The 14,536-nt window shown below is 38.7% G+C and overlaps 1 protein-coding gene across 5 annotated transcripts in view; it reads left to right on the top strand.

The window, feature by feature from the left end:
* The window catches only part of LOC125261606 (NACHT, LRR and PYD domains-containing protein 3-like), a 37,989-nt gene that overhangs the window by 7,348 nt on the left and 16,105 nt on the right, over positions 1 to 14,536 (top strand). For 3 of the 5 annotated variants that reach the window (XM_048180160.1, XM_048180161.1, XM_048180163.1), the window contains exons 3-5: positions 1,777 to 3,615; positions 12,016 to 12,189; positions 12,320 to 12,493. In XM_048180160.1, the coding sequence (XP_048036117.1) occupies positions 1,777 to 3,615; positions 12,016 to 12,189; positions 12,320 to 12,493 (2,187 nt within the window). The remainder of the gene's footprint in view (positions 1 to 1,776; positions 3,616 to 12,015; positions 12,190 to 12,319; positions 12,494 to 14,536) is intronic. The other 2 variants (XM_048180164.1, XM_048180162.1) reach the window with 2 other exon arrangements.

Below are 14,536 nucleotides of genomic sequence, written 5' to 3'. Positions count from 1 at the left end.
CGCAGTGCATACAACCTCATCCGAAAACGTGAGGGGGACGAATGGAAGACGGCTTTTGTGACCCCTACTGGACACTATGACTATCAAAGAAATGCAAAGATTCCTAGGATTTGCCAATTTCTATCGAAGATTCATTAAGAGTTACAGTACCATCACTTCTTCACTCACCAACCTACTCCGTGGCAAGCCCAAGTCTCTGTCCTGGACACCTGCAGCAAAGAAAGCTTTCGAGGACCTCAAGACCGCCTTTACAACCACTCCCCTCCTTGTCCATCCTGATCCAGAACTTCCCTTCTTGGTCGAGGTCGATCCATCCACCACAGGAGTGTCCCAGCAGCAGGGGAAACCAAGTAGACTCCATCCATGTGCCTTCTTCTCCCACAAACTCAACCCGGCAGAGATCAATTATGACATCGGCAATCGCCCTGGAGGAGTGGAGCCTTTGGCTCGAAGGAGCCCGTCATCACTTTCTGGTTCTAACCGATCATAAGAATTTGGAGTACCTGCGTGAAGCAAAAAGATTGAACCCACGTCAAGCAAGATGGGCATTGTTCTTTACTCGATTCAACTTCACCATTTCCTATCGTCCTGGTTCCAAGAATGTCAAAGCCGATGCTCTATCACTTATCTACAGTCCTGAGGAAAGCTCCAAAGATCCAGAGTCCATTCTTCCCAAAAGCCTCATTGTCAGTCCCATCACCTGGTCAGCGGAAACACTACCCGAGTCCAATGCCTCCACCAACACTCCGCCGGGTTGCCCCCCAGGTTTGCTTTACATCCCACGGACACGACGCATTCCCATCATCCACTCCTCTCACGCGTCGCTGGGCACTGGCCACCCAGGGGTCAATGAAACCCTCTTGTTGCTAAAACAGCGCTTCTGGTGGCCCAACATGGCAGCGGATGTCAGGAGGTACGTTAAGGGGTGCAGGTAATATGTCATCTTCCTTCCGGAAAGCTACAACCTCTGCCCGTTCCAACTCGCCCGTGGTCACATCTAGGAGTTGATTTCGTCACAGATCTCCCTGTCTCCAATGGATATACCTGCATAATGGTTGTGGTTGACAGATTCTCCAAGTCATGCCGATTGATTCCTCTCCCAGGACTTCCCACAGCAATGGTCACAGCTGAACTTATCTTCAACCATGTTTTCAGATACTTTGGATTGCCTGAGTACATAGTATCTGACAGAGGACCACAATTCACTTCCCACGTCTGGAAATCATTCTTCAAACTCCTAGATGTGACCATCAGCCTCTCGTCCAGATACCATCCCCAGACGAACGGGCAGATGGAGTGGAAGATACAGGAGATTGGCCGTTTCCTGCGTACCTTCTGTCATGGCCACCAGGACTCCCAAAGCCAGTTCCTGGGCTGGGCCGAGTACACCCAGAATTCCCTCCCACCACTGGTCTCACCCCTTTCCAGTGTGTACTCGGCTATCAGCCCCCACTGTTCCCCTGGGATAGGGAACCATCAGATGTCCCAGCAGTGGATTACTGGTTCCGGGAGAGCGAGAGGGTCTGGGACTCAGCGCATCTTCAACTCCAAGACCAAAACTTCCACATAAGAGTCAAAACAGACAAATATAAGATGCAGCACATTTCAGATGTTAGAAAATGTGACTTAAATTCCAGAAAATGTCACAGTTTAATGTAAATATGTGGTATATAACAGGAGTCTGTTGAACTGACACTTCTCTCTTAAATGTGTTGCTGTTCCTTGCATGATTTATTGATGAACATGCTTTTATGTTTGTATTTTGTTTCCAATCAGAGATGATCAGACTGGAGACCAGGATTCTCCTCAAGCAGTAGATGCTGAACTCCAAAGAGTCAAAGACCAGCTCAAAACCAGCATGAAGAACAAGTCTGAGAGATTATTTGAGGGACTGAACCTCCAGGAGAATGAAACCCTCCTGAACAGGATCTACACACAGCTCTACATCATAGAGGGAGAGAGTGAAGGAGTGAATGAACAACATGAGGTTTTACAGATGGAAAAATCAGCCAGAACACAACATTCACAAGACACTCCAATCTACTGCAATGACATCTTTAAAGCCTCACCTGAACTAGGATGTGAGGAGAAACACCAGATCAAGACTGTTCTTACTAAAGGCATCGCTGGAATCGGAAAAACCGTCTCTGTGCAGAAGTTCATTCTGGACTGGGCTGAGGGAAAAGACAATCAGGATGTAGATTTCATGTTTGTGCTTCCATTTCGAGAGCTGAACTTGATCCGAGATCATCAGTACAGTCTTCACAGACTTCTGCTGGACTTTCATCCTGAACTTCAAGATCTGGACTCGAAGATTTATGAGCAGTGTAAAGTTGTGTTCATCTTTGATGGTCTGGATGAAAGCAGAATCACACTGTTTTCAGATGCTCAGAAAGTTTCTGATGTGACTGAGACTTCATCAGTGGGTGTGTTGATGTCAAAGCTCATGACAGGAGAGCTGCTTCCCTCTGCTCTCATCTGGATCACATCCAGACCAGCAGCAGCCAATCAGATCCCCTCCAGATACATCAACCGTCTGACAGAGATTCAGGGATTCAATGAGCCTCAGAAGGAGGAATATTTCAGGAAGAGAATCAGTGACGAGCATCAAGCCAGCAGAATCATCTCACACATCAGAAGAGCAAAAAGCCTCCACATCATGTGCCACATACCCGTCTTCTGCTGGATCTCATCCACTGTGCTTCAGAAGCTCCTGAAAGAAGATCTGAGTGCAGAAATCCCTCAAACTCTGACTGAAATGTACATCCACTTCCTGCTGATTCAGATCAACATGAGGAACCAGAAGTATGAAGAGAGAGATCCAGAGAAACTGCTGCAGTCCAACAGAGAAGTGATTGTGAAACTTGCTGAAGTGGCTTTCAATCAGCTGATGAAGGGCAATGTGATGTTCTATGAGGAGGACCTGAGAGAGAGCGGCATAGACGTCACTGACGCCTCAGTGTATTCTGGGATTTGCACTGAGATCTTTAAGGAGGAATCTGTAATTCATCAGAGGAAAGTCTACAGCTTCATTCATCTGAGCTTTCAGGAGTTTCTCGCAGCTTTCTATCTGTTTTATTCACATGTGATCAAGAACAAGAAATCACTGGATGAATTCAGATCTTACAGATCTGATGAAGACCCACTATATTCTCTACTAACATCAGCAGTAGATAAAGCCGTCAGGAGTAAGAACGGACAGCTGGATCTGTTCCTGCGGTTCCTGCTGGGCATCTCACCGGAGTCCAATCAGAGACTCTTACAGGATCTACTGACACACACAGAGAACAGCTCAGAGAGCATCAGGAGAATCACACAGTACATGAAATACATGATCAAAGATGAAAAAGAAGATCTCTCCACTGAAAGATCCATCAATCTGTTCCTCTGTCTGCTGGAAGTCAAAGATCAGTCTCTGTCCAGAGAGATTCAGGAGTTTGTGAAATCAGACAAACACTCAGAGAATAAACTCTCTCCGTCTCACTGCTCAACAATCTCCTACATGATTCAGATGTCAGAGGAGCCGCTGGATGAACTGAACCCCATGAAATACAACACAGAAGACGAGGGGAGAAGAAGACTGATACCAGCTGTGATCAACTGCAGAAAAGCTCTGTGAGTGTTTAATCATTAACTAAAGCATCATATTTAATCATGAATCTGACACCTTTAAAATAAATGATCCTAAATGAGAGATTTTCTCCTCAATCACAGGATCTTAAAGGGTCACGACACACCTCTTTAATACAGTAGATAGTAGGGCTGCACGATATATCGCATGAGATTGTCACGTGCATTTCATCAGTAAAGCCGGTTCCCTGATTACCGCTAAATCGCCATCACCTGCTTTCAAATGGTGCGGCATTTAATAGACAGAACCGTAGATCACTGAAAAGCCACGCAATATCGCGTTCATACCGCAGATGAATCGCCTTCGATAATGAACGCGATATTACGTGGCTTTTCAGTGATCTACGGCTGTGTCTATTAAATGCCGCTCCATTTGAAAGCAGGTGATGGCGATTTAGCGGTAATCAGGGAACCGGCTTTACTGACGAAATGCGCGTGACAATCTCATGCGATATATCGTGCAGCCCTAGTAGATAGTCACTAAAATGCCTGTTACCGCCGCGGGTAAACACAACCCAGTCACGTGTGAAACTCGTTGGTGAAATCACCACCAGGTGGTGCAAAGGGACGGTCGACACCATTGATCAGTAAAGCTGGATTGAGACATTTTCACTTGTGAATGAAGATAAAATGACATAAATTACTGCTAATATTAATAGCAATAATAATATATCATTATGACATTTAATCTTCAGTAATTATTTATCATAAATGCTTAATGTTCAGCTATTTGACGACTGTTACAGTGAACTATTACAGTGACGGCTGTGCTTGAAGTGTCTTACTTTTTACTGTACAGCACTAGCCAGTGTTTTACATTATTATATATTTAAGGAGGTGTGATTATGCCATAAAATAAATGAAACAATAGAGAAGGTGGATTACTGTGAATGGGAATATTATGAGTGATAAAGGTCTAGTTTTCTAACACATATTTACTCTGTCAGCATTGAGACTACATTAATGTCAAAATAAAAGATTTAACTCACATTTCACAGGTCACACACATACATGAATTAGTCACACATAAAAATATTTGCCAATGAGGTGAGAAAAATAATCTTAAAGGGACAACAAGATTATTTTTCTTGCCCTTTGGCAATTTTTACTCTTTTTCTTTTCAGAAAACAAGACTTTATATCTTCAGTCATTTTTCTCCTGAAGTAAATGTATCTTGATTTAAGAATGTTTAGATATTTTTGCACAAATGTCAAACATGTTCAAAACAGCCTCATTGTGACTGTCTGTCAGAAACGCTCGGTTTATGATAAATGACGAGTGGTGATGAGGAGGAAGTAGAAAAGAGTCGTTTTGGCAGCTTGGTTCCATCAAATACTTTTTTTGAGTGACAAGCAACTTTGTAATGATGGTAAACCCAGGAATCAGCACTAGTTGGCCACTCATTCTAGAGAACTCTAAACTGTGATGTAAATCTCACTGAGTTTTAGGAATAACTCAGTAAAAAGAAAGAAGAAAAGCCCACATGTCCCAACTCTTTATTGTGTTCATCAAAATTAATACAAACACAACAACAGCTAGTTCACTGAAGTAATTATACAAACAAAACAGAAAATGATTTACATTAGAATCACAGGTTATCAGAATTATTCATGTTTTTGTCGTGGTCTATTAGAGCTGCATGATTATGACAAAAATCATAATTGTTGATTATTCCCTTGAAATTGTAATTGCGATTATTAATTACAATGATCACAATTTACACTGAATTATGTTTTGAATATCTTTATGGCATTATTTGAAGCAACTGCATGCCATATTGTTATATCAACACAAACAAGCTGAAAACACTCTTTCTGAAAAACTTGTATTGCTTTTCTACAGCATTAAACCTCACATGTCAAATACACATTGGTTTAGTTGCTTTAAATGAATAAAAATATAAATATGCATGGTATTATGTTATACTAGAACTAAAATTAAAACAATGGAAGAAACCTTTAAATTAACTTTGTTATCTTATGTTATCTAACTTCAGTTATCTTATGCACACAGAATAATGTAAGTGGACTTTTTTTGTAATTGCGCCTTTGAACGATGACATAATTGTGGCATCCGTAATTGTAATCAGGATTTCAAACTTGATTAATTGTGCAGCTCTATGGTCTAGGATAGGCAGGGCCGGCACATGACTATAGGAGAACTAGGCAGAAAAAGAAATTAATTAATTTTTTTGGACATTCATTTGCAATTATTTCACTTCAGTGTAATCACCCGATTAGTTATTCGAAATCTAAACGAACTTTCCATTCTTTTACTTGGTACCAAAACCCACCCAACCAAGAGTGGCACATGATCTACATGTGATGTAGCCAATCACAGACATCTGTTGATTTCATAATGGCCAATCAGAGGTGTTTAAGTTAGAACTGAACAGAAACTCTGGCGTTTTGAGTGCTGTGTGGTGTGTGGAGATTTGCTCAGCTTAATTTATTATAACAGAACTTTGTGAGATTGTGATAAAGTAATATGACAACTTTTTAGTGATTATAGAGGGAGCTCTTTGTGCTCTTTCTGCCATGTCAAATCTCTTATACAGTTTGCTTATTTTTCTGTTCAAATTAACAGTGTTTGTGAACATAGACGCTTTAATAACAACTGATTTATCAGGAGTGTTTATGCTGGGCTGTGTAGGTTGTGCGACAACAGGTAAATTGAAACTATTAAAGGAAATTTATTTAATGTTTTTAAAGGGGAAGTGCATCTCTTTAGCTTTACCTTGGAGTTCACCCTCCACCTGCATGTGTGTGAGAGAGAGCGGAGGAGAGGTCACGTAGCTCAACTTTTTATGTGTCTAATATTTATACATGCAATATATATATATATATATAACGCAGTTTATATATAGCTTCTGGTCTGTTTCATTCAGCGGTCACTAATAACGAAAGCATGTAGTTCGCAATGTGTGTGTTGTCATCATTAATTCTGAAGTATTTCCACACCTCTGAGGCTGACATTGTTTCTGCTACTGCCGTCTGTGTCTCTGTGCACGGACAATTCTGTCAGTTACGTCACGTGAGGTATCGGTCTTTGGTATCGGGGGGATTTTTACAAGTACAAGTACATGAGCTTGGTATCGGGGTATTCATTTCCACAGAGCTGTAAGTTCATAGATGATGATTAGTGAAATAAATAGTAAATGTTAATATAATTTTGGGACTTTTAAACAAGCACTTAAAAGATCTTAAACCTACAGTCCGTAAGTTTTTCCTCTTTGTCGCCATCTCTGTTTAAAACCTGAAATTGCAGTGATTTGTGGAATTATCATCTTTACGTGGGTTGTGCTTCGGCACGGCTCCTCAGCGGATGAATCTAATGTTTTGAGGAGCAGCTGCAGCTATGTGTGGGGGGGCTGTCAGGAGTATTGGCAACACACCAGTGTGGATCTACACTGTACATCCCTATTACTGATTCAATGTCTTGTATGTGTCCAAAAATAAGAAGTTTCACCAGAAAATGTCATCTGAAGAAGTAACATGTCATCCACTTTTGTTCTGACAAACTCAAAAAAAGTTTTACAATAAATCACGCTGCCAATGGTGCAAATCAATATACTTTATTCTGGAATTGTTAATGTTAAAAACATCAACTTTGCATGACTGTGTATGTAGTTAGTATTATCGTTATTCATAACTATGGATTAAATGAGAACGTGTGCTACTGTAACCTTATTACCCAGTGAACAATTGAAATGTCTTAACCTGTCCAGCAGAAAAATAACCATCTCCTTTTGGTCACACCACCTTTCAAAAGCCCTGCCGACATTTACTCTTTTTTTGCACAAGCCCGGTCTCTTTCTCTTTTTTACTGGCTCTCCGCAGTCTGAAGTCTTTTACATTGTAATTGTGCCCATTAGCTGAGGCTGATTATTGCATATGATTGAATACATGAATGTTTTGTTTTGTTTTTCATTATTATTTTTTTAATGTATTTTGTATGCATGTCATGTCATATTTACTCTGTATAGTTGATATGGGAACAAAGGTTTATAACATGACGCGGAAGAAAAGTGTGACGCGGAACTAGCATATTGATTGTGTTGGCTCGGAGAACACCAAGCTAAAGAAAGGCCGCAGTTCCGCTCATACCTGGTGAATCAGGACTGACGTTCACGTTTTCGTGGAACACTTCGTCGAAGGTCGGCCCTGTTTTGGACTTTGGACTGAGTAAATGTTATTTCCACAAGTGAGCTGCGCTGTCAGAAGTACCGTTGTGTTAAGCAGTGTTGGGCATGTTACTTTAAAAAAGTAATTAGTTATAGTTACTAGTTACTTCTCACAAATAGTAACGGAGTTAGTAACTGAGTTACATCATTAGAAAAGTAACTAATTACCAGGGAAAGTTACTCTTGCGTTACTTTAAAAAAAAAAAAAAAAGTCCAATAACTTGAATGCCCCCAATATTAAATATAAATCTAAGAATACATTTTTCATGATCTGACTCGTGACTCATGATCCGCTCTTGCTTATGAAATTTCTCTGTACTGTACAATACGTGTTGGTAGCCATTAGAGAAAATGTAGTTTCATATTTATGTTTAAATAGTCCTATGTTATGTTTTAAATTAATTTACTTGATTATGAAAAGTGAACAACATTAGTAAGATGCATCATAAGATGAGCAGTATGTTGGGAGACATGGAGTGGGTCAGACATGATTTTGACCACTTCATTAAGTTTTGTTTTATAGAAAACCTTTCTTTAAAGTGAATTTCGTTTTGTAAAAATTGTATCTTAATTTTAATCAATGTTTCATCAACCAATTGCCTGGATTTAATAAATAAGAAGCAAATATAGCAGACAATATAATCATGGATGCGCGGGCGCGATCACTGGCGCGTGAACTGGAGCGCGACTTATAGGCTAAATGAACCGAAACTCAGCGGCTGCTTGCCTCACATACATGAGAAATATATCTATAGAGAGCTTGAAATATCTAAAAACGAAAAGAAATAGGCTACTCTGATTATTATCTTCTCTCTAAGCGCGTCCAGTAGCCTGTGCGGAGATGATGAGAGTCAGCAATGTCAACTTCACCTTCACAGCCGACACTGAAAACATTACTTTATTAATAAACAATTAAAATGTCTCCTTGCTGTTTTGGTCAAATTCATAATCATTAACCCTCAGGGGTCTGAGGATTTTTGGGGCCCTGGAGAAGTTTTGACATGCCCTGACATTTGTGCTTTTTTCAGTTGTTCATAAACATATTAATGACAAAAGTGTACATTACACTGTATTCAGCACAAACTAGGCTACAATAATATGTGAGGAACATGTATGTACATGTTTGTGTTTTTGAAGGAATAACGTTTATGCGTGGTTATTGAAAAAACAAAAAACTTAAGTCACTGAAATAAGGCCAAAAAATATATATTAAAACTGTGTTCACAAGGATTCTGGGTATTGGAGGTTGTAGACTAGAGTTTTTGCTTCAGAATGAAGTAAAAATTATCCTTCCTACTCCTTCATATAAAACAATAGAGAGATTTAAATTTTCTAAGACGTGGAGGCGTGAATCATCATGTATAATGGGTGATTCTCACCTGAGAAGACAAAAGAATTGCATAATAATGACCTGAAATGACTTGCATATTAAAGAGGCCTTTCAGTCAGGTAGGCTTTGAAAAAACCCTCTGTGATCATGCTGATAACAGGATTAAAGTCCACTCAGGACAAAAAAAAACATGATTTTTGTGATTTCATGCATGCACGTATTATTGCACATGATATGAAGAAAATTTTGTATAGGCCTATGTTAAATTACAGTACCAGTCAAAAGATTGAACACATTGCCATTATAATGTTTTTAAAACAAGTTTCAAGTCTCTAACCAAATAATGGTTTTCTATTTTAATATACTTTAAAATATAATGTATTTCTGTGATGCAAAGCGTCTGAACATTCCTACCTCTATGGCATTTCATATAGGCTACTATATTTGTTATATTATAGAGCCTAAATGTTGATGTGCAGTTGACAAACTATACATCATTAAAAAGATCTAAGACTCAAGCTTCACATTTTGACTCTTAAAATCTTATATTGACCATAATTTCTTAATATGCTTAAAAGCATACACATTTGGAGAAATATTGATGGATTCTCATATGTTTATATCAATTTTCTATACAGAGGAGTAATATTTATTATTCTATATTTATTGTCATTATTATGAGCGCTGGATGCTGTGTTTTTAATTCATACTTGCAGCCGGAGGGCGCTCTGCCCCTTTTGTCCACAAATGCCTCAGTAAAAGAAGAGGCATATCATGTGGCAATCAAGGAACTAACAGAGGCAAGAGATCGCTAAATATGGCTATTCAAAACACTTTTGAAGACAATAAATACACAAATTAGATGATGTATGCATGTATTGACTGAATTTGCCTCTGAATAGCGCTCGCTCCGTGGGCGTGGCCGCATTAGTGGATAATGAGCTGAATCACGGACTTCTGACATGGCTCTCTTTTCATACAGATTACATAAACACAGAAGGTTTGTTTTCGATTTGACTTACATGTTTTAAAACCTGACATCTTAACGTTTTTTTAGACATAAGTGTAATTTTTCTGTGATTAGTATTCACTAAGTTACAGTTCATTTTCTGAGAACTATCAGATTGGACTTCGTTCAGAGGGAGACGAGAGATCATCATAATCTGGTACTAAGCGTATTCGCCTAGAGGTAAGACTCGCTGATACTAGACTCTATTTCTGATAACACAGTAGCCTATATGTAGTGTTGTAGGTAGCAGTAAAACTGCAAACTTAGCAAAGTAACGTTAGATAGACAATTACATATAAGATGCATATAAGTTGACTGTTATCAAAGTAAAGCCACTGTTCTGTAAAACTGAGTTAGTCTATTTATCTATTTATGCTAACGTTACCACAAAAGCCTGTTGCTGTATTGGTTGAGATGACTGCAGAGACCGATAAATTTGCGAGATGAACCACTGATGTAGTGCAGACTATAACAAAATAATGTTAATTACTGTAAGCTTAAAAATATAATTGACACCCACTTTTGATAAAATCTTTGATCTATGTCCGTGAGTAACCTCAAATGCGCATATGTATGGGCGTGGTGAAATAATGCGGAACTACCTGCTATTTTACTGGCTGTAGTTTTAAGCCTCTGGCCAAAAAAGCCTCCGATGACGCAAAATGACGATTTTTGCGTCATCGGAGGCTTTTTTACAGAATAAAAATGCATAAATCTCTCATCTCGGGCTGATATGAAGGGGGAAAGCGCGGTAATTCGAAAATACTAGTGGTATTCTACTAATACAAAGCTTAATGCTAAATCCTGAAGAATCCCTTTAATAAAACACTGCAAGTGTTAAATATTGTCCATAAACTCTCTCTCTCTCTCCCTTGTATTATGTATTATCATCAACATACACAGCGAAGTACACAGAAACACTTGTTACAACTAACAGTAAACAAATGCCTTTTCAGGTTGTGCTTAATAAACTGGTACATTTTATATCCGTAAATTAGCTCAGATGAACTGTAATAAAGTGTCCTCACCTTCATTACTGCCGTATCCAGTATCACTCTGGAGTCTTTAAGCTGGATCACAAACAGTTTTTACTTGTATATCCTTTAGTAGCATATTTTTAGCACAGTCTCTGTTTTGTATTGTCCCTTTGTATCAATATTCGTTCACAAAGCAGTCCGGTGTGAAATGATTCACGCAGACATAAACGAATTTTGACAGAACTGAGGGAGCATTTTTCTGGAAAACCAAGTAAATCCACCTCGTTTAGGTAGTAAATGGATAGAGCTATGTGGATTAATCCATCCAGCTACAGAACACCAAACGCTTGAGAGACATTCTCTTCAGTGCAGCAATGGCGGACTCGCTGTGAACTCGCTTAGGGCAGTTCTATGTTCAAACATCAGTGTCTGTCAACATTTGTGGGCGGGGCCTGTGGCTGTTGTGACATCACACTGCCAGGTTAACGGCTTGTTCTGAGACACTGCTTATGATTTATGGGGATTAAAAAAAAAGGAGTGGGTGGACTTTTATCACTATAGGGTGGTTGTGTACACACACTGCCAACACACATTTATGTCCATTTTGCTTAATAGGTCCCCTTTAAGAGCTCTTTTATTTTGTTAGCGAACTTTATTACATTTTTCAAAATTTCTAATAATCTGAAGAAACAGTCAGGAGCTCATCTGATTTTAGATATTAATCTGAATGATAAAGTGATCAGATTATCACACTCTCAGGAGCTCATTGTATTGTGATTCAGTGTTCTGATCATGTCATCCTACGTTCCTGAGGGCAGAAAACTGTAAACCCACTGTACATGTCTTTATTATTTTATTTATTTATTTAATATTTCATCTCTTCCAGATTTTCTGGCTGTAATCTCTCAGATCAGGATTGTGAAATTGTGTCATCAGCTCTACAATCCTCAAACTCTGTCCTGAGAGAGCTGGATCTGAGTAACAATGACCTACAGGACTCTGGTGTCATCATCATTTCTGATGGACTGAAGAGTCCAAACTGTCAGCTGCAGATCCTGAGGTATTTAAGAACATATAATGGATAAATTACAGTCAGACGGTCACAATGTTAATGGGTTTCTTTAGCTGATCTGACTGTGCGTGTCTATAGATGGTCTGACTATTGATGTGTTTGTTCTGCTCTCTTTCAGACTTGCTCTCTGTAATCTCACTGCTCAGTGTTGTAACAGTTTGTCTTCAGCTCTACAATCCTCAAACTCTGTCCTGAGAGAGCTGAATCTGAGTAACAATGACCTACAGGACTCTGGTGTCAACTTCATTTCTGATGGACTGAAGAGTCCAAACTGTCAGCTGCAGATCCTGAGGTATTTCAGAACATATAATGGATAAAGTACAGTCAGACGGTCACATTGTTCATGTGTGTCTGTAGATGATCTGTGGGTGTGTGGGGGTGTGGGGGTGTGTGTGTGGTGGTGGTGGGGGGGGGGGTTCCTCCCTTCTGGCCTATGTATCCCTGCCTCTGCTGAATTATTTTTGAAAATGGTCAGATGAGATGTTGTCAAGCTATGTCAGTAAAACTCAGAAAAATGAACATGACATGTCCAAACAGCGGTTATACTGTGCTCCCAGCACGTACTCAAGAATTGCATGCGCAAATGCGCCGGCGCGCGCTGCATGATTACTTTATTATAGCTTAAATAAAGCACAAATGAAACTACAAGCATGCACCGTCGTTCTTCTGTTGTAAATGAAGTCATGAAATTACCGTACATGCGATTAAAGCTGCCTCAAAAACTGCATGCATAGGCTATTTGTTGATATTGTTTCAAAGCAATTTTTATCCAATTTCTTGGCCTTAAAACGTCTTTAAATGCACATGTCTACACCAAGGAAATCAAAATTTTTTCAGGGAGCATGCGCCCTAGACTAGTCAACTACATTTTATGACCTCAATAATTATGAAACCCTGTGTACAGCCCTGCTTCTATTTTATCTAATGAAATATGAGGTAAATGTGTATTTCTCCAAATGTGCGCACTTTGGGACTAAATGTTTGTTTATGCACTGTGATCAAAAATAAATAGGAGCAAACACGATTGAATGTAGAGGTATGTGTCTCGTTATTCTATTAAAAAAAATCAACTACTGATTGATTTTGCATGATATTGCATTCCTATTAGAAATGAAGAATTATTAATGTCATTGTAAATAGGGGTGCAAATATCAAAGCTATTTAGTCTGCATTCCCTATTTTGCATTCCTATTAGAAATTAAGAATTATTAGTGTCATTGTAAATAGTGGTATATAGCTCCACTGTAATTTGTGATTTATTTTCAAAAGGGAAAAAAACACCACAAAAAAAAAGACAAAAAACACCCTGTTGGACTGATGTTTTTTTCACAAATCGCACCCTGCGTGTATATATAGCCAAAATCACATTAAATGTCTTTATATTATGTGTATAGTGATTTTGTCAGACAACATCTCTATTATAAATCAGGATTTTAGTGACAATGTGCATACTATCCGCCCTAAATAGTATTGAATATTACTAATGTGACATACTATTTAGGATAGAATGCACACTGAGATGCAAGCAATGACTCATTCATAAACAGTTGCCTCATTCTTGAATGAATCAGCCATGGAATGAATCGTTTGAATGAATGACTCAATGACTCACTTATTAAGACCACCTACTGGTTGTTTAGTTTCATTTTTAAAAGTATCACTTTTCCCCCAACATTTCTTTTTTGACTTTTCAAAAAAATATTTAAAACAATCCCATAACATTATTTAATGCAGTTGTATTTTTTTTTATTGTAAATGATTTAATTTGATTGGTAACAGCCCTTAGTGTCTTATTCTAATTTAATTTATTGAACAAATTAATTTTACATGAATCATATAGGATTGGGTGGGGGAAAACTGCTCCTTGTAAAGGTAAAAAAAAGCCCTCAGTGTAAATATCACAAATATTCAGATTTATATATGTCAAAGCTGGAATATTCTGAAAGGATATTGCTTCTGAAGGAAACATCTGAAGATGTTTCCTTCTTCTCTGAGAAAATTAATAATATCAGAAAGGCGATCAGCATATCCTTAAGCTGCACTGGGGTAAAACAGATCAGATCACAACCTCAGAAAGTAGCTATTATGTCTGTTTTCGAAGCAATCGATGGTAAAATTTTGGAAGAAACAGTACAGCACCTTAAAACATCAACCTGCGCCCTTGACACACTTCCCACATCTTTTTTCAAAAGTGTGTTTAACTGTTTAGAAGCAGATCTCCTAGAAGTGGTAAACACCTCACTTCTCTCTGGGACTTTTCCAAAATCCCTGAAAACTGCAGTTGTTAAGCCCCTCCTAAAAAAGAGCAATCTGGATAACACCATATTGAGTAACT

Source organism: Megalobrama amblycephala, unplaced genomic scaffold, assembly GCF_018812025.1.
Source record: "Megalobrama amblycephala isolate DHTTF-2021 unplaced genomic scaffold, ASM1881202v1 scaffold442, whole genome shotgun sequence".
In the NCBI taxonomy this organism is placed as follows: domain Eukaryota; kingdom Metazoa; phylum Chordata; class Actinopteri; order Cypriniformes; family Xenocyprididae; genus Megalobrama; species Megalobrama amblycephala.
Note: the sequence above shows the minus strand (reverse complement) of the source record. Positions and strands in the feature narration are given on the sequence as shown.